Raw genomic sequence first — 18,410 nt, 5'->3', positions numbered from 1 at the left:
GTCATTAGCGCTGAGCAGGTGGTCGTGTAAGGCCTTGCCTTGCCTATATGTGGTATACATTGTTAGTACCGGATGGTGTGCCGAATGGGCTAGGAGTATGCTCACCTTCATCTGTTCGATTCTAGCTTTGAGTTGACTTGTCACTTCCGCAGCTCTTTTCCAGTTCTCCGCTGGTTCCGTGGACCTGGCAGGCTGGTCCTCGCCCGAAGCACTGCCAGAACCCCGTACAGATGAGCGTGTGGGGCTGCCTAAGCCAGAGTAGCCGGTGCTGAACGTAGGGCTGAGCTTCCGTCGACCGAGGGCTCCTTCTCTGGTACTCAGCGATGGAGAGTCCAGGCCGTTGTTCTCTTTCTCTTCGCTGGGGCTAGTGGAAGCATAGCTACGCGGCCGGGAGGTATCAAATCGTGATCCTATGTGGAGTCCAGCTCGGGACATCGGATTGTACCCATTGTGGCCCGAGTCTTGATAGACCAACGATGGCTCCGAGATACTGATATTGTTGTCGGGGAGGGCATTTGGTGGGCTAAGGGCACTGGCGCGCAGCGCTCTAGCTAGCTCGCGCTTCAAGCGTTCGATTTCGCGTTGCTGCTTCTGGACCGTCTGTTCTGCTGCCTCCGCGTCACTGCGTGCTCGTACCAATTGGGTCTCTTTAGCTTTGATGCTCAGAACATCCCTAGTGTGGTCTTCGATGAGCTGGGCGTTTTGGTTCTGAAGTTCTGTGATCTGGGAGTTCAGCTTAGTCCGGTCATATTTCAAGTCATCGATAGTGCGGGTGAATCGCTCTTTCTCCAGGCGTAACTCTTCCAGTTCCGCACGTTCAGCGGCAGACATGCCACTCATTTGCGGTGCGACTGGGACTGGGGCTGGCTCAGCCGGAGCCGCTGGCCGGGCGATTGGGCGACCAGCAAGACCCCTTCCGAGACCAAGTCGAGGCGCGGCAGGTGGCGGCGGCTGATCCTCTGAAGGGGGTGATATTACACGCCTTTGGGGTGATGCCAAGCCAGCCTGACCAGCAAGCCTCTTCTTGAGGCCACTAGGGGCAGGAACGCTGCCGGGCTTTGCAAGGCCACCCAACTTAGATGGGATTGCTCTCGTGGCGGGCTTAGATGGGGACGGTGCTGGAGCTGGCTCCTCAACAGGAGCTGGTGCAGCTGCAAGCCTCTTCGTTCCGAGTGCTGGCTTCTTGCCACCGAGGACCTTCTTACCAACTGCAGAAGTAGTCTTTGGCGGGCCAACGATAGGCTTGGGTCTGTCCTTCGCCTTGACCTCCGCCGTCTCGTAGAACTCCTTGATCTTCGTTTTCCGGATATCATCGAGACCATCAAGATAAGGATTCATTGCCCGCTCTCCCAGGATTTTCATCAAAGTACCCAGAACCTCTGCGCCTCCAGCACGGTTGACCTCGCTAGACTCAGTTAGAAGCTTGGTAGCCGCCTCTGCAATCGACTTGATCTCTGGTTTAGCTGGCACGTCCCTGGTGGTACGAAGACAGCGGATCAGGAACTTGAGGGTTTCTTGCTTGACTTGAGGGTTCTTGTGTTTGAGGAATTCCAGAATCTCTTCCAGGCATTCCGTCAAACTGGTTGCGACGAAGACCGAGTCGAGTGCTTGGCCTAGGGCATCTGCAACGCTTTGTTTCTTCTCTTTCAGGCGTTCCAACATCGGTGCCATGATAGTGGGTCGATACTTCAGGAACCCGCTGCGCAGGCCTTTGGCAAGTAGGTCAACACAGTTAGCGGCAACAGTCACGACTGCAACATTGGCATCTTTCATGGACTTGGCCAATAACCGTACCACCTCATCAAATGACCCATCCTTGATTCTGGGTACGTTTAGTACAGTGTAGAGTTCATCCAGAGCCTCCTTCCTGTCCTTCCACTTCGACGAAGAAAGCTGCTCTGTGAAGTTGCCGGGTACCTTGGACGCCACATCCACAGGTTCTGCAAGATCGAAAACGTCGACTTCGCCCTCATCCTCTGCATATTCCTCGATTCCTTCCATCTCGTCATCGCCACCTGCTGCAGGAGCAGCACTGGCGACAGCCGCAGCATCCTGCTGCGCTTTGGTGAGCCTCTCCTGCTTTGGTGGCGGTTCCTGTTTCACGGCTTCGAATAACTTCTCCAAGTCAGTCTGTTGAACAGGCTTTAGCTCGCCCCAGAAAAGGGGCTTGATGGCTTCTTTCAGCCACCTATAGAGCTCCACGGTAAGGTTTTGAGCTTCCGCCCGAACATTTTTGTCTGCGTGCCCGAAGACCTTGGGCAAAGCTTTAAGTACCGGCTTAGGATCCACAAGCTTACACCCGAAGTTGTGATAGATCGTCTTCAACCCCGCCAGCGCGGCTGCAATCACCTTGGGCATCTTATGTGACAATGCGGGCATCATCTCCTCGATCACCGGATCCGCCTTATCCATCTCCACACACAGAAGCAGGGCCTCGATCGCATTCGCCTTGGCGGCTGGTCGTGTAGATATGAGACCCTTTTCACAGATCGGTAGAATTGTAGTTGCGCGCGTTCTAGAGAGATAGACCGTCCTGTTAGTCTTGTGCTCCCAGATCAACCTCCCCTCCATCTCTCTGTTTCTCCACCCCGGAGCTCCACGAGTTGAAAAAAATTCCCCTTCCCCAACGCAAAGAAAAGAATAACTGGGAAACAGATAGATAGCTCACCTTGTACAAGCCTGTACTCCACCAAACTTTAAAAACGCACAATAGGCCCCAAGACCTTCTTGTTGAGCCGCCACATTGGAATCTGCCACCGCCCCTTTCCAGAGACCGGGGTCTTGTATGAAGGGAGTGAATACTGGATCCGACTCGTCTGGCGTCTTTTCAAATTGTTGTTTGGCATCTTCGTATCCTTCCTTGCGAACCTTCCAGTTCTATAATTCGGGGAGGGGCTCGTAATCAGTATTATTTTTTCGCCAAATGGTCGCCCGTCGAGCCTAGAACGAAACGAGGAGGTTTGCGGTGGAAGGGGGGATGATAATCCAGGGAAAAGGCTAGACTCACCTTGTGCGCGAACCGGTCGGGCAATGGTAAGGAGGAGAAGTCCTCTTCTCCCTCAGCCATTCTAATGGGTTAATTAGGGAAAGTTTCCACTAGATGGCGAGAAAGAGATAGAGCGACAAGATTAGCGATTGCGCTCTGCAGGGAATAGACTGGATAGCAGCGAGCTGCGCTTGCTGAAGCTCGATCCTCAAGGTGACAGGTCCAAGCGCGTTGCAAAAGTCCTGAACCTCGAGGGAGGAACAGCATCGAATGATTCCCCATCTAGCCCTCCCAGGGCTGAAGACGTACCTGGAAAATCGCAGATGGTTGCAGATCTCGTGCACGGGCGAATAACCGGGATTGCAGACAGGGCGTGGTTCCGGAACTCACGACCAGCACACTGAGTTTAATGGTCTAAGAGATGGAGTGGCTCCGGTGACTGGAAAACGAGGTAGTTCTGGATTGTAGGAGGTAGAAGGGCTCGAAGGCGGAGGATGTCGAGGAAGTGTGGCGATTAATACAATGAGAGAGAGAGAGAGAGGGAAGGAGTTGGAGGGAAAGTAAACAACGGCAAAGTCACTGGGGTGACTTCGCGACCCAAAGACGGGGCTTGGCAGCCGTAATTTTGCTGCCCGCACCGCGCAGACCGGGGGGTACAACAGAAGGCCGTTTGTTATCAGGTGCCAATCTTCGTTTACATGATGAAAAGTGTAGAGTCAAAGGTTGACCTAGCTTGACATAGCAGTTTGATCTAATTTTGTATTTGCTAATATAAAGCTATTATCTAATATAATCAATGCAGAGGGTGGGCCAGCGCAAGAAGTATGTACTATGCAATTGCACCTACGGTAGATGCCGGCTCGGCTCCTATAGCATGAGACGGAGGAGCCTCGCGTATGCCTTCACTCTACTTCACACTTTGCCCCAGAGTCTGGTTAACTTCACTAGACTGGCTAGACAAGCTCGAACTGAAATTCCACAATATGCCGCATGAATAGCTATAATATACACAAGGTTTACATACAAACCATACACAGTCAAGGAGAAGAAGTGAATCAGAAAAAAAACTCCTAGTAAGCGCACTCTCACTCCCCTTTCTCCCTCAAATCCCCCACCTTAGTTCTTTGTAGTCTCAGCAGCAGGCGCATCCTTAGCAGGCGTATCCTTAGCAGCAGCCTCCGCCTCCGCCTTAGCAGCCTCCTCAGCCTTCTTCGCCGCATTCTCCGCTCTCTTGAACCCGATCTGTGGCACGAACGAATCCTGTCGCTCCTGGATCAACCTCCGAATGCGCCCGACGTGCTCCGGGGAAGGACCGCCCTTCAAGTTGCCGCCCGCCTCCTGAATGCGGGCCTCCCTGCGCTGCCACTTGGCCGTCCGCTTCTCCGCGCGCGCGGCGTCTCGCTCCGCCCGCGTCATCACGGCCGGGCGGTTCTCGATGGCATCTGCGAAGGGAGCGATGATCCGCTCCACGACGTGGTGCACGTTGCGGCTCTTGGGGTACCCGGACGAGAACTCGATCACGTCGCCGACACGCAGCGACTCGCGGGGGTCCGAGACCATGATGAACTCCTTTTTGCGGTAGTACTTGCGGAGATGAGCGTCCCACTCGACGTTCCAGTGCAGGACGCGGGCAGTGCGCATCATGCGGCCGGCGGATATGACGGTGCCCTTTTTCAATTTGTAGGCGTACTGGCGGAGCGAGGGAGGGACCTCGGTCTGGGCACTCGAGGAAGGAGCATCGGCGGTCGGGGCGGCTGTCTCCACGGGTGGTTGCTCCTGCAGCTGCTGCTCTGTTTGTTGCTCGAGGAACTTGGGGGATGTCGTGGCGATTGATCGTTGGAGGAACGTAGGTCTGGAGAGGTATTGGGTGGCTGAGGCGGGGGTGCGGAGGATAGAAGTTCGCAGGGGCTGGAAGGCCCGGAGCACACTGCTGAAGGCCATTGCGAAGCCTGTGTGGTGTAGAAAGGAATACGACCGAAGGAGTAGCGTAGAGTCGTTATTCAGTCACGACCGACTCGATCTGTTAGACAAGACCGCTCGTAGGGATGCGATCGTGTGAGGCTTGATCGTCAGACAGATCCCTATTGGTGATAATTTTCTTCAATGATAAAGACCGGTATACTGTGATCGCAGAGCAGAACCCGGAAAGTAAAGAGTGCTGGGGTAATGTTGAATCGACAGGCACGGCTAGATTTCAGATCGGAGCAGCATCGCGGCCGCGGGCGAGTTGGCCGAGAATTTCTGCAATCACGGTCATGTTTGCACTTTTTGCACCCACTCATACCTTTACTCCGCATCGGTCCAACGCTCAGCTGCTCGTGCGGTTTTGTCCTGTACATCATTTGCGTTGACAAAGAACGTCTGATTATACTTCATAATGTTGCAATTCACTTACAACCATTCGAAGTGATAAGTGGGATATAATCAGTCGAGATTATTCTAAACCATGCTCCTGTACATACACAACACACCAACACCTCGAGAATCAATCCCAACAAAACCATGAAACCTGTGGCCTAAACGCAACAATGACTCTTTTGATGTACTCCATACGGTAGAAGATAGATGACTCGACCAGGAAATGGATAAGCACGCCATATCGAAAGCAAGAATAAAAATAAACACCACAATACGCAATCTGCTCCCCAGCCCAACGCTTTCTGCAAGCCGAGCAAAGGGTCTATCAGCACTTTAAGTCCATGCCTATGCTTCTTATGGAGCCTTGACACCGTTCGTGTGCTCCGAATGGTGAGAGGGACCTGGAATTATAGAAGCCTTCCTGGCTTGGAACTTTTCTGCCGATTGAGTCGATATCCGAGTCAGCTCAGAAACAAATGACTGGCCCCAGAATGCGCTATAGTATATTAGTTAGAATCCTGGTATAGCACTGTCAAGCTTCGCCATACCTTGTATACTTGTTGACATATTTGTCCAGCTTGGAGAAGTTCAGGGCCCTCTGCTCATCGCTCATTGTGACAGCCTCCTGATAAGCCGCTGCAAGCTCTTCGGTGTTCCAGGGATTGATAATGATACTGCCATTCAAGCTTTGCGCCGCACCCGCAAACTCCGAGAGAACCAAGCTGCCATGGCGTTTCTTTTGGGTGGCGATGTATTCGTAGGCAACGAGGTTCATGCCATCACGTGTGGATGAGACAATGCAGGCATCGGATACGGCGTAAAGAGCGATCAGCTCGTCGAAATTAACTGACTTGTGTAGGAAGTGAATCGGCATGAACTCAACAGTGCCTGTCCTTCCGTTAGCAAGGCCTCGAGAAGTCACTCTGGGGGTACCCACCGAATTTACCGTTGATGCGGCCCACGAGTTCGTTGACCACAGCCCTTAGGTTTTGGTACTCTTCCACGTCTTGTCTGCTGGGGACCGCTACCTGAACCAATACAACCTTTCCGACCCACTCAGGATGATCACTGAGGAAGACCTCAAGCGCGTGTAGCTTTTGAGGGACGCCCTTAATATAGTCAAGACGGTCGACGCCCACCATGAGCTTCACACCCTGGAATTTCTGCTCTAGCATTGCAATGCGTTTCTGAACTTTCTCCTTTTTGAGGCCCTCCTCAAACTTCTCGGGATCGATGCCGATTGGGAAGGCGCCACAGGCAATCAACTTGCCCTGGAACTCGATTCCATTTGGAGTAGTAGGCAACCCTCTAAGCTAGGGTTAGCGACTCTGGGTCATGTGTAAGAAGGCAGTCATCCAATACATACAGCAAACGCGAGCAGGCGCTCAGAAAGTGTCTGGTATAATCGTAGGTGTGAAAGCCGATCAAGTCACAGTGAAGGACGCCGAGCAGCAACTCATTCCGCACAGGCAAAATTCTATAGATTTCGCTGCTAGGAAAGGGCGTGTGAAGGAAGAACCCGATCTTAACGTTCTCTTTGCTGTTGCCAATTTCCTCGCGAAGCATCTCCGGGAGCAGCATCAGATGATAGTCATGGACCCAAATTAAATCACCGTCTTGAACTTCTTTCGCGACGGCCTTGGCGAAGAGGCGGTTGGCTTCCTTGTATGCCTCCCAGGCAGATTCATCGAAGGTGATCTCACCAGGGTGATAATGGAAAAGAGGCCAGAGAATCGAGTCTAGAGAAGCAGACAAGAGGTCAGCGAATATGGTCACGAAGTCGGCATTCTAGTACATCGCGCCGACTATGCGATTCAATTGGCGAGGGGATGAACTGACTGGAGAACCCGTTGTAGTGACGGTCCGCAAGCTCGTCATCGATGAAGACCGGAACAGCCCCGTACTCTTCCTTCAAACGTTGTTTTACCTCGGGAATTTCCTCCTCTGGGACTTCCAAGCCGGGCCAGCCGTACCATTGGAACGTCGTGGACTTCGAGAGACCGCTGAGTCCACTGACCAGTCCTCCAGAAGACATGGAGAAGTCATATCTGCCATCCTCAGATCGCTTGATGGTGATAGGGAGGCGGTTGGAGACTAATAACAGCCTGGCCTCGTTCGGGACGGGGTTATCGAGAGAAGGCATGATGTCGGTGATGCAGGCGATTGCGCAAAACTAGATGGCGAAAGATGCGCGGTCGACCCACTGACCAATGATGCAGATTGACACAAATAGAGGAGACGTATCCGAGCTCTGATCAGGTTTTCGATAAAGTGAGGATAAGAATGTAAGAAGATGCTGTGAAGGTTCTCACGATTTGATTGATAGTACTTTAGGTAAAAGATCAGAAGCGGGCAGAAAGAGAGGGGTAGGGCAGGAAATCAGTCTGGGCCAGTCCTGAAGATTCAGCGGAAGTTATAAAGGAATTGGCGCGACTCCGGAGGGGAAGCGGAACGGCAATAGGAGGAGGTAAAATGAAGAAGAGAAGGGAAAGCACCAGAGGAGAGGAGAGGAGAAAATTGGCGAGATTGGGGACCTTCAACGGTTCAACGGGCCAAGAGAAGTTTCACGTAAGTAAAGGTAGTATTAGTTGGCAGACGTAGGTTAGAAAAGTAGGTAAGAGTCGGGGTAGGGTAGAGTAGGTCTGGCGGCGGGGAATAATGGCCGAAGTGACCTCACCGCAGCGGGCAGCGCGCGGACCAACCGACCCAGGCTTGGGCTCGGGCAAGAAGATCAAAAGAACCCAGCAACTTCCTCACTAGCAAGTTCATCGACTGAGCCAGTGGTGGGGCGGTGGAAAACAGAGGCACATCCAACAACAGCAGTATCTCTCGGTTAATTTGTGGTGGTGCTGTCTGGACGTACGAGTATGAAACTCACTCTTCGACGAGTTGTTGCGATAGGAGTTATCGCTCGAAGGAGAGATGAGAAAAACGGGCGGAAGAAGAAGAAGTAGTAGAAGGAGAGATGGGATGATGGGATGATGGGATGGTGGGGGGGGGGGGGAGAAGTGGGGGGGAAGAAGCAGGTGGGGTGGGGAAAGAACTCCTCCTACTAAGTACTACTACCACTACAACGACCGACAGGCTGCTTAACTACTCATACTCATACTGCTCGACTACTAAGTTACGAGAACAAAGTTACAAAGTTCACTTACTCACTGGCTGCTGAGTATTATTTGCTGAGGAGTAAGTTTAAGATGTACGACAGAGGAGGACTCGTACTTCATCCATGATACAAAACGAACAAACGATGAAGTCACAAGCCAGATTGAACCATTTCTCGGCGCGGGATCCCTGCCAACGACTCATCGTCCCCCACTGATACTTCCCACGCTCCCGGGAATATCAAGGGACCACAAACATCTTAATCTCGAGGAATGTGTCTGCGTTCTGCTCTCATCCTGTCAGGGGACTGTCATTATTACTGCCTCTCTTTTTCAAGGATACCTCACTCTTCCTCCCCTTCTTGGCTCCTCTATCGGAAACCACTCCCTAGGCTGCTTCGCCCCGCCCAGATGCGGACATGATGACGGTTAGACGGCGTAATCGCACAACCAACCATATCTTGTACTGTACCCGCCACTCAACTGCTACAGTGAGTGCTTTCTCATTGCGACGAAGCTATGGAGCCAAGTATGGCTATTATTCGAATCAGACCAGTCATGGATTCAATGGACCAAAATTGTCGCATCAGCCTACAGCACCTCAAAAAAAAAAAACGAAAAAGAAAAAAAGGCATGAACACGAAGCAGACGTCAGCGCAATGCAGACCATACCTCCAGGCTCGTTCGGATGCCCGAATTCGTCCCAAAGAAGGTCCCAGCAGTGGATGGGTCTAGCCCTTCCGTCTATCCTGGCCCTTCCAAAAAATCGAAGAGGACTAACTTTCCTTTCATACTAATATTGGTTCCTAGAATTCCCGAAACAAAACTACATATACCTCGTATCTCTATGATTCTGCTCCCGGCATTCCCACAGTCACTGAAAAGATAAAATCAAAGAAGACAAAAAGCAAAGAAAGTACAACGAATCCCAATCCTTCTCACAAGAGTCAAAGCGGGGATTTGCCACGCTCCAGGCTCCATTCATCCAGATCCCTGTCATGAACCACTCGACCCTCGTCCTCTAACTTCTGTAGCACAAGCTGTACGCCATGGCAGGCCGGTAAATGCAGGTTCTCCGGGACGTCTTTGTAAATCACTTTCACCAGCTCCATGGCGGTCCAGAAGGTTTTCGGGTGGATAGGCGGTTCCCCATCAGCGACCTCAAGCTGGCCGTGTCGTAGGACCCGGATCACTTCATCCTCCCTCTGCTGTCGATGCTTGATATACTCGGAGATCTTGGACGTCGCATGGTCAATCACCGCCCCATGACCGGGGTACCCGCGGCCAGCAACCCGATGCTGCATCCTCTGTAGGCTACCCATGTACTCGCCCAGGTCTTCGAAAACACTGGTCCCATGTCCCAGTACATCTGGCATCAGTAAGAAGGGGGAATGCAGGAATCAACTTTATACACATTGGAGTAAAAGCCCACTTACTGTCGCCCGTGAACACTGCATCCTCTTCCTCCAAGACAAACATCATGTGGTCGACGGTATGGCCCGGCGTGTGGTACGCACGCAGGGTTGCGCCCTCCACGCTGAACACCTGGCCGTCCTCGATACTGCTTTGACCAGGACCCGGTTGATGCTTATAGATCGTCACATTGGGGCAAAGCTCTAGAAGATCCGGGATACCTTTGACATGATCATGGTGCCAGTGAGTGAGTAGGGCCTGGTGCACAGTGGCATTTTCTTGAGCAAGTACGGCTTTGAGGTGAGATGCCCACGATGGCCTGCCCTCGCCCGTGTCGATCAAAATGCGTTGGTGACCTCGACCGATGAGATATGTATTCGTTCCTAACGGGGCATGATTTAGAGAGGTCTACAGTTTTTCAATGATCCGCTTGCATATGAGTTGAGAAGCACCCACCTTGAAGTGTAAACTAAGCAGCATCAGCATCCACTGGGTTAGAAAAAGGCACAGCATGCTGCAGGTGTACCGGACTACAGAAGTGGTATGGGACGAACCTTGCCCGGATTGCCGCCCAGTATTCTCAGCACCGATGAACTTAACCGTTCCACCTCCGACAGGGTAATGAGTTGGGTGGCCATGATGTATGCACTTCAGGGCCAACGAGTCCTGTGATTACCTGGCTTGCGACGGTATGAACTCTTCGACAGACGATCAGCAGTCCGACGAAAGCGAGGGGAATCTGCTTACGAAAGCAAAGTCGCTGGTACTCACTCTGGAAGACGTGATCTCCGCGCCTTATGGTGGAACTAGTTCTGCAGGTATGCCCTAGAGTCTAACGATTGACAGATCGTCGCCCGCAAGCGCGGAGCAAATGGACTTGGGGGAATCTTCTGAGGATAGCGGAGATATGCACGTCACGTGCGAGAGTGAGTGGCACTTTCTGATCGTCGATAGACTCGACACAATGCCCGACTATGACCAAAATGAGGTAAATCAAACGGATGGGGCAGGGTTGATCATTAGATGTACACGGCTTCCTACTCAACGGCTACCTACCGAAGTGGGGTGTGCTGTGCTGGCCTCGGCCTCGTCGGCATCACATTCTCCTCTTATACCAAGCAGCATATTCAGAGAACGCGTCAATGGCACGCGAGCGTAGGTCGCCGGGGCTGAACTACGAGTAAAGGGCGACCAAGGGAGTCGAGTTACGAAGATGCACAGTTGGAACAGAAGGAAAAATGGTATGCACGCAGTCCCTAACATACAGTGTATGATATAAAACAAAACAAAAAGAGTATATCCATGTAGTCCACCCTAAAATCTGAAGGGTACAAATGAAACCAGGCCCTGATGGCAGAAACAATTCGTTAGATTTTTCGGATCACCACTCCGCATCTTCCAGCCAGCAGCCGCTTCCCCGCTGCTCGGCAATATCCACTGAGACCTTAAACCAGTCCCTTGGAGGTATCATCATGTTTCATCTCAGCGGACAGAAACCATATTTGTAGTTTACAAATGAGCTGGTCGCTCATCGTGGCCTTAAGCCCACTCTTGTCGAGTTGATTTGATGACTAGCAGTTTAAGCCTTGCCAGCCTTGCGGGCCATGGTGTTCAGAGCAGAACCATCCTTGAACCACTCGATCTGGGACTCGTTGAAGGTGTGGCTGAGCTTGACATCGAAGGAAGCGCCATCCTTGGGGTGGACGCGGAGAGTCATGGGCTTGCCAACCTCGATCTCAGTGCAGAGGAGGTCAACCTTGTCATCGGGCTTGATCTTGTCGTAGTCGGCGGGGTCGGAGAAGGTCAAGGGGAGCATACCCTGCTTCTTGAGGTTGGTCTCGTGGATACGGGCGAAGGAGCGGGTGATGATGGCAAGACCACCAAGGTGGCGGGGCTCCAGAGCGGCGTGCTCACGGGAGGAACCCTCACCGTAGTTCCAGTCACCAATAACGACCCACTTGACACCACGGGCCTTGTAGTCACGGGCAGTGGCGGGAACGGCATCGTATTCACCAGTGAAGGCGTTCTTGATCTTGTTGGCCTCACCGTTCTCGGCGTTGATGGCACCAATCAACATGTTGTTGGAGATGTTGTCAAGGTGTCCACGGTACTTCAACCATGGGCCAGCCATGGAGATGTGGTCGGTGGTGGTCTTACCCTGGCACTTGATCAGGATAGGGATGCCGGTGGCATCCTTGCCATCCCACTTCTCGAAGCCAGCAAGGAGCTGGAGACGGTCACTCTCGGGGGAGACAGCGACGGAAACAGACTCACGGTCCTTGGGAGGAGCCTGGTAGGTGTCACGACCGGGGTCGTAGCCCTGGGCGGGGAGACCCTCACCGGAAGGAGCCTTGAGCAAGAACTCGTTACCGTCCTTGTCCTTGAGCTTGTCGGTAAGGGGGTTGAACTTGAGGGTACCGGCAACGGTCATGGCAACCACAAGGTCGGGAGAGGCGACAAAGGCGTGGGTGGCGGGGTTGGCATCGTTACGACCAGTGAAGTTACGGTTGTAGGAAGAGATGATGGAGTTGGCCTCACCCTTCTTGATGTCGCGACGATCCCATTGACCAATGCAGGGACCGCAAGCGTTGGCAAGGATGACACCACCGTACTCCTCAAGAGTCTGGAGCTGGCCGTCACGCTCAATGGTGGCACGGATCTGCTCGGAACCAGGAGTGATGGTGAAGATAGACTTGGACTTCAGGCCGTGGTCGAGGGCATCGCGGGCGATGGAGGCGGCACGGGACATATCCTCGTAGGAAGAGTTGGTGCAAGAGCCGATAAGACCGACCTTGAGCTCCTCAGGCCACTTGTTGGTCTCAACAGCCTCCTTGAACTTGGAGATAGGGGTAGCCAAGTCAGGGGTGAAGGGACCGTTGACGTGGGGCTCGAGCTCGGACAGGTTGATCTCAATCAGCTGGTCGTACTCAGCACCCTCATCCTCGCGGAGCTCCTTAGCGTAGCTTCTGGCGAAGTCACCGATCTGCGTACGCTTGGTGGCCTTCAAGTAGTCGTACATGCGGTCGTTGAAGGGGAAGAGAGAGGTGGTGGCACCGATTTCAGCACCCATGTTACAGATGGTAGCCATACCAGTGCAGGACAGGGAGTTGACACCAGGACCGTGGTACTCAATGATAGCACCAGTACCACCCTTGACAGTGAGAAGACCGGCGACCTTGAGGATGATGTCTGTACGGACTGGTGAGCTAATTGTCCCAAACATTCACAATTGAAGTGTTAAAACTTACCCTTGGGGGTAGTCCAGCCAGACATCTCACCGGTCAGCTTAACACCGATGACCTTGGGGGCCTTCAGCTCCCAAGGAAGACCAGCCATGACATCGACAGCATCAGCACCACCGACACCGATAGCAGCAATAGCAAGACCACCAGCGTTAGGAGTGTGAGAATCGGTACCGATCATCAGACCACCGGGGAAGGCATAGTTCTCGAGGACGATCTGGTGGATGATACCGGAACCGGGCTTCCAGAAACCAATGTTGTACTTGGCGGTAGAGGACGCCAAGAAGTCGTAGACTTCCTTGTTGATCTCGTTGGCACGGGCAAGATCCTTGTCACCACCAAGCTGAGCCTCAATCAAGTGGTCACAGTGGACAGTGGTGGGGGTAGCGACGGAGGGCATGCCAGCGGACATGAACTGAAGGATGGCCATCTGGGCGGTGGCATCCTGGCAAGCAACACGGTCGGGGCGCAGCTTCAGGTAGGAGGTACCACGCTCGATGTCCTGACCGTGCGGATCGTCAAGGTGAGAGTACAGAACCTTCTCGGCGTAGGTAAGAGGACGGCTCAAACGACGACGAACAATGTCGAGGTTCTCGGACATCTTCCTGTAGAATTGAAAAATAATACATTAGCACGCGATTCCATCAATGCGAATGCTGGTTGCATCTTGAGTTGATGAAGGTTGCTGTGGTGTTTGCGTACTTGTAGTTGATGTAGTTACCCTGCGAAGCGCCTGTTAGCAAATTGTGTTCCAGATCCGGTATTCGCATACCCGAAGCCAGCCGAGGGCACGGGAAGCTTTCATTAAGGGACGTCCACCACTCACCTTCTCGAGGTTGGTCATCTCGACCTTCTTGTCGAGGGGAGAGTCGCTGACGGTAGCCAGACCCCGGGTCCCGAGGAACTGTAACATTTCATAATTAGTATTCCAAGACTTCCTGAGTTTTCACCTCTTCCCAGAACTATCGCAGTGTGGGATTTCCAAGGTTGAAGGAAGGCTGGAAGGCTTACAAGACGGGACTTAGGGGCCTATCGACAGTTCAGTTAGTATTCCGTTGAGCCCAGGACGACATCAGATGGCCAGCCATCGACTCTCAATCTTGAGGGTCGATGGCTGTCTGCCTCGCTGAATAAGGAGTACGTGTCAAGGTAGAACTTACCAGCGCACCCATGCGCGCAAGCCTTGTGGAGATCATGATGGAAGCTCTCTATGCGAGGTGGGCAAGGCCGCAACACATCCAAGGAGAGACAACCCAAAAAGGTGTGATAGAGTGGAGTTGGAAAGAGAGAAAGAGGAGAAGAAGAGGAAGAAGTAAGAGAGAAGGGAAAATGGAGTAGATAAAAGGAAGCTCTCTGAGTGGGAAAGAATTCTTGTTTCCGCCAGACAGCGATTTACTAAACCGGAGAAGAGGGCCAGCGCCGTGTGACCCGTAACCGCTCCTTGACAGTACGAGTCCCGTACGCATTCGTAGCGTGCGACCGGAAAGATGGAAGTGGCTGGATCTACCCCCTTCTTACCGTCAGCATACGGTAATTTTGGTGAAATTCCGGTCGACCTTTTCAGACTTTCAGACCTCCCTTTCACCTCAAGGACCCATAATGCTCTCCTTTGCCTTTACCCGGCCAACCGCAGGGTGCCCGTCGATTCGAAAACGCTTCGCTGTCAGTGGTCTTTGCTCCAGGAGGCGTAATCGGACTGTCAAATCCGTGATCTGAGGATGCGCGGAAATCCACCCCCATGTCCTCCAAGACCCTTCACTTAGTTGCTATTCTACCTTTGTACGTTGGCGTAGCACTGGCTACTGGTATTTCGGTCTTGGTTCCGGGAAGGCCGTCATTGACGTGTTTCTGACAGTACAAGATTGTAATGCTGATTACTTGCCGGCCACCAGCGCCCGCACTCACAGCTCGTGCACAGGGCATGTGAGAGGCAGCGGTGACCCAATCATGTGTGACGGATTATATGCTACATCAAAGGACATTCTTTCGACGTCACCTTGTTGCAATGTCTTCTAGGAGTAGATGCTAGAATTAATGTCTTCACTCGCCATTAAGGAGGGTATAGAATATTTTGCTATGATCGCAAGAGTAGATTGCCCCCAAAGCACCATTCAAAAATACCGCACCGTCTTTTCCATCGGGTGTCTGTCTTGTTGCTGAGGGGACCTGCAAGTGGGCGCAAGAAGCCATTATTGGGTCGGTGTATTATTTCACCTAAACCACCAGTGGACGACTGGCTGTTCCGGCAGCAACATGCCGAACGCATAGCAACGTCATAAATTACGGAAACCACGGGGAAATGGCCGTACGAACAGCTCGCTGCTGACAGAGAGCCGAGCGTGAGCCGAGGCCTGCCGATGGGAGTCCCGCGGCCCGCCGCCAAGATCCTTGCCCCCAACGCCCAATCAAGTGCGAGACATTTGAGGAATTTCTTCTCGCACGCACAAAGGCGGAAATTTCAAGGGCAGCGACCCGCTCCTAGGTTTTAGTTTCGCTCCGTTTATCGGTACTAACTGCCCTCTACCACGATCACTGGAGAGCATCCCGTCAGGCTAGGTACTCCATACTATCGCTATTTTGGGCCTCCGTCGTGATATCAAGAAAATGGGCGCTGTTAGGAAAATCAAGACCAAGCGCAGGACTAGGTAAGGATCCTTCTTCTTGATAGTCCCGCATGTGTTGCGCATACGTGCATGGCTAATCTACCTTGTATTCGTATAGAGACTACGATCAAGTCCGCGCTGATATCCAGTCGTCTAAGCATCTCACACAATACAAAGCTACCAAAGATCCAGAGGACCTGCCCGGTCTAGGACAACACTATTGTGTCGAATGCTCAAAATGGTTTGAAAGCGAGTTCAACTTGGTCGGCCATAAGAAGGGCAAGAACCACAAAAGAAGGTCAGTTGATGGTTTCATATGCTCCGCGCAGATTACCCCGGATTTGCGATGCTAGTCACAACTTTATCGCCTCAATGCTCGTCTTCTTATGCTAATTCAACCGGTTCCAAATAGACTACGCATCATCCGCGAAGAAGCTCATTCGCAAAAAGCTGCGGAGGCCGCCGTTGGCCTGGGTACCGACAATGGCGTGAGAGCGCAGGAAGAGACCGTGATGGCCATGGAAGATTAAAAACTACAATTGATTCTACACAAGCAATCAGCCTCGCTCAAAAATCGCCAACGTGAAGCAGAGCGGGTTGGGCTTGCATGCAAACGACCCTTTCAGTACTGCGACAGACCTCTAATGGGCTCGAAAATTTTTTACCGCATCAATGCAAATTTGCAGCCGTTGTCGTTGTCACCAAAGTGATATGATTGGCTGTTTGCGGAGAAAGCTTGTCGCCCGACGTGTGATTCGCCCAGTCTCACCCTAAGCACGTGAAAACATCAGGTGCCGAAAATCGCCAGTTTGTGCCGACCGCACTGCTTCCGTCTTGCGGTGACCCCCTCGCAAAACTGCCGATTCTCGGAACGTCGCACAGTTAGGTCCCCACTCGGATCGGATCCGACTCCTCTTGGGCAAGAATAATTTACAAGCTGCAATTTTAATTACAGAACGTGGGGAATTGATCAGCTGTCCTGTTCCTCCTTAGTCGAGCTTCTTGTATATGTTCATGCTTCTTGTAGATATTTCATAAGCCATTCGTAAGTCGCCCACTGAAATAGTGATTGTCAGTGCGGTCCAATCTGCCGTTTGCGACCATCTCACACATACCTGAACCGCATTCACGATGAATGCCCTAAAGCTACACACACCAAGACCGCGGTAGAATGCCTTCAGACCTTCGGTCTGATAGACCTCCCTGGCAACTTGAATGGAGCCTGCATCGCGTGTCTGTATGCGAGACGGTAGAAGAGGGCAATCTTGGGGAGATGTTTCAATTGTCCCAGCCTGCAGCCTGGTCTTGATCACGTCTAGAGGGAAGACCGACGCCCAGGTGATGACGCCAGCAATGCCGCCGCAGAGAAGGATCTTCAATGCAGCCATATTCGTAGTATCATCCTCGGAGTTCATGAGACGCTTACAGTACTCGTAAGACCAGAAGCTGTGGCGGTGTAAGGTCAGTGTACGTCCTGTCAAGGAGCCGCAGAGGGTTAACGGCGGGGGGAAGATCTGGGGCAGGCAGATCGCATACTAAAATCCATAGCCAATGGCGTCTCTGGCGCAAGTGATTCCTCCTGCATAGTATAGGCCCCTCCAGCCTCGGGTACTAATGATATTTTTGGCGACGGTCCAGGAGGAGATCCCGGGCCGGGTGTCCAGCTGGGCTCGACATTTGATGAACTCTGTGGGAGCCGATACAGTCCAGCTGGCTAGCCCGCCTGCAGCGCCTGCGAGCCACACTTTATACAGAGACGTTCCTTGTGGTGAGGTCGGGTCTGTAATGGCTGTGTCCAGGGTCATCAATGACCGGTTGTAGGCCACGAAGAGCAGAGCGTTTAGGGCTCCATAACCCAGTATTGGAGCAGCCGAGCCTGTAATCAACCATTAGCATGGGTTCTCGGGTTCGGTTATACAGTAACGGGTTCATCGTGCTTACAGACCTCGCACAAGAGAAGTGACACTTTCCAGGCGGCTCAATTGCTGGGTTGTTGATGATGCAACGACTTCTGCATGCTGTCCCGCCTGTAGTCGAACCTTGATAATGTCAAGCGGGTTACCGATGATGATCCCAATAGCACCGCTCAGGTAGCCAGCCCAAAAGTCGGCGGACATATCATATGTGATAGAATTGGAGGGATTTTTGCACTCGGCAACGGTGAGTCGTCGTGGTTCGTACACAGTTGCTATGTCATCACTAACTAGAGAGCACTGACATGCGGCGTGGATATATTAACTAAACCATCCCGCATTAAGAGGCGACCCGAAAGTTACTATACTCGATAGGTCCTTAGCACTAACAGGTCTCTGCGGGGTATTTGCACTCGGGGTTTGGTCTAAAGTTCGAAGCCTCGGAATTGACATTTTTCCAAGATAGGAACCATGAGAAGAAGTCGGAATCAGAGACCAGCCAGTGTCCCTACCTAGCTCGCTAAGCTAGTGAGTTCCAAGGTATCTGTCCCCTCTGCAACACACCGCATTTTCACAGGCATCGTTACAGAACAAAATTGTGCATTTTCATACAAAGTACGTGTACTGCTTCCATGCCGTTGTTTTAGGCATTGCGACATATCACCGAAATATAAATCCTCGCACCATGCCACGGCCATACATGGGGACTATGCTGCAAGGTTCAACGCAGCGGCCCAATCCACAAAATAAGAGCCACCGTATTCTCTCCAAGCTACTCCGTACTGAGCTCC

At 52.4% G+C, this 18,410-nt stretch overlaps 8 protein-coding genes across 8 annotated transcripts; 1 reads left to right on the top strand and 7 right to left on the bottom strand.

Annotated features, from left to right (window-relative positions):
* Nucleotides 1-4: 4 nt before the first annotated feature.
* On the bottom strand, nt 5-3,067 carry BO82DRAFT_277589 (putative spindle pole body component; the record flags this gene model as incomplete). Its single annotated transcript, XM_025631196.1, has 4 exons — nt 5-43; nt 106-2,515; nt 2,669-2,877; nt 3,008-3,067. 4 exons carry the CDS (start codon nt 3,065-3,067, stop codon nt 5-7), a joined length of 2,718 nt encoding a protein of 905 aa, XP_025494429.1.
* An 810-nt stretch (nt 3,068-3,877) lies between these two features.
* On the bottom strand, nt 3,878-5,174 carry BO82DRAFT_352207 (nucleic acid-binding protein). Its single transcript, XM_025634629.1, has one exon. It carries the CDS (start codon nt 4,925-4,927, stop codon nt 4,103-4,105), a length of 825 nt encoding a protein of 274 aa, XP_025494428.1. The 5' UTR covers nt 4,928-5,174; the 3' UTR covers nt 3,878-4,102.
* A 524-nt stretch (nt 5,175-5,698) lies between these two features.
* BO82DRAFT_372646 (glycosyltransferase family 20 protein) lies at nt 5,699-7,487 on the bottom strand (the record flags this gene model as incomplete). Its single annotated transcript, XM_025637326.1, has 5 exons — nt 5,699-5,840; nt 5,893-6,232; nt 6,282-6,652; nt 6,711-7,083; nt 7,184-7,487. 5 exons carry the CDS (start codon nt 7,485-7,487, stop codon nt 5,699-5,701), a joined length of 1,530 nt encoding a protein of 509 aa, XP_025494427.1.
* A 1,747-nt stretch (nt 7,488-9,234) lies between these two features.
* On the bottom strand, nt 9,235-10,679 carry BO82DRAFT_352204 (putative metallo-beta-lactamase domain protein). Its single transcript, XM_025634628.1, has 4 exons — nt 10,416-10,679; nt 10,318-10,330; nt 9,885-10,244; nt 9,235-9,817 (listed from the first exon to the last, which is right to left on the bottom strand). Exons 1-4 carry the CDS (start codon nt 10,497-10,499, stop codon nt 9,396-9,398), a joined length of 879 nt encoding a protein of 292 aa, XP_025494426.1. The 5' UTR covers nt 10,500-10,679; the 3' UTR covers nt 9,235-9,395.
* A 7-nt stretch (nt 10,680-10,686) lies between these two features.
* On the bottom strand, nt 10,687-13,704 carry BO82DRAFT_372655 (aconitate hydratase; the record flags this gene model as incomplete). The annotated part of the gene is made up of 3 exons (XM_025637327.1): nt 10,687-10,833; nt 11,591-13,050; nt 13,110-13,704. 3 exons carry the CDS (start codon nt 13,702-13,704, stop codon nt 10,687-10,689), a joined length of 2,202 nt encoding a protein of 733 aa, XP_025494425.1.
* On the bottom strand, nt 13,689-14,083 carry BO82DRAFT_352202 (uncharacterized protein). The gene has a single exon (XM_025634627.1). The coding sequence runs from the start codon at nt 14,014-14,016 to the stop codon at nt 13,840-13,842; it is 177 nt and encodes a 58-aa protein (XP_025494424.1). The 5' UTR covers nt 14,017-14,083; the 3' UTR covers nt 13,689-13,839.
* Nucleotides 14,084-15,553: 1,470 nt separating this feature from the next.
* BO82DRAFT_430313 (putative C2H2 finger domain protein) lies at nt 15,554-16,710 on the top strand. The gene is made up of 3 exons (XM_025640609.1): nt 15,554-15,748; nt 15,825-16,004; nt 16,119-16,710. The coding sequence occupies exons 1-3, from the start codon at nt 15,708-15,710 to the stop codon at nt 16,234-16,236; spliced, it is 339 nt and encodes a 112-aa protein (XP_025494423.1). The 5' UTR covers nt 15,554-15,707; the 3' UTR covers nt 16,237-16,710.
* An 8-nt stretch (nt 16,711-16,718) lies between these two features.
* Nucleotides 16,719-17,823, bottom strand: BO82DRAFT_372642 (putative mitochondrial carrier protein; the record flags this gene model as incomplete). The annotated part of the gene is made up of 4 exons (XM_025637325.1): nt 16,719-16,763; nt 16,822-17,152; nt 17,243-17,582; nt 17,652-17,823. The coding sequence occupies 4 exons, from the start codon at nt 17,821-17,823 to the stop codon at nt 16,719-16,721; spliced, it is 888 nt and encodes a 295-aa protein (XP_025494422.1).
* Between the last annotated feature and the right edge of the window lie 587 nt (nt 17,824-18,410).

Source organism: Aspergillus uvarum, assembly GCF_003184745.1.
Source record: "Aspergillus uvarum CBS 121591 unplaced genomic scaffold BO82scaffold_12, whole genome shotgun sequence".
Lineage (NCBI taxonomy): Eukaryota > Fungi > Ascomycota > Eurotiomycetes > Eurotiales > Aspergillaceae > Aspergillus > Aspergillus uvarum.
Note: the sequence above shows the minus strand (reverse complement) of the source record. Positions and strands in the feature narration are given on the sequence as shown.

Excerpts from the sequence above, each read along its gene's own strand:
- BO82DRAFT_352207 (XM_025634629.1), bottom strand. The coding sequence starts at position 4,927 with ATGGCCTTCAGCAGTGTGCTCCGGGCCTTCCAGCCCCTGCGAACTTCT.
- BO82DRAFT_352204 (XM_025634628.1), bottom strand. The coding sequence starts at position 10,499 with ATGGCCACCCAACTCATTACCCTGTCGGAGGTGGAACGGTTAAGTTCA. Across the intron at positions 9,818-9,884 it reads TGCAGTGTTCACGGGCGACA|ATGTACTGGGACATGGGACC; the intron begins GTAAGTGGGCTT and ends TACTGATGCCAG.
- BO82DRAFT_352202 (XM_025634627.1), bottom strand. The coding sequence starts at position 14,016 with ATGTTACAGTTCCTCGGGACCCGGGGTCTGGCTACCGTCAGCGACTCT.
- BO82DRAFT_430313 (XM_025640609.1), top strand. The coding sequence starts at position 15,708 with ATGGGCGCTGTTAGGAAAATCAAGACCAAGCGCAGGACTAG. Across the intron at positions 15,749-15,824 it reads AAGACCAAGCGCAGGACTAG|AGACTACGATCAAGTCCGCG; the intron begins GTAAGGATCCTT and ends GTATTCGTATAG. Across the intron at positions 16,005-16,118 it reads GGCAAGAACCACAAAAGAAG|ACTACGCATCATCCGCGAAG; the intron begins GTCAGTTGATGG and ends GGTTCCAAATAG.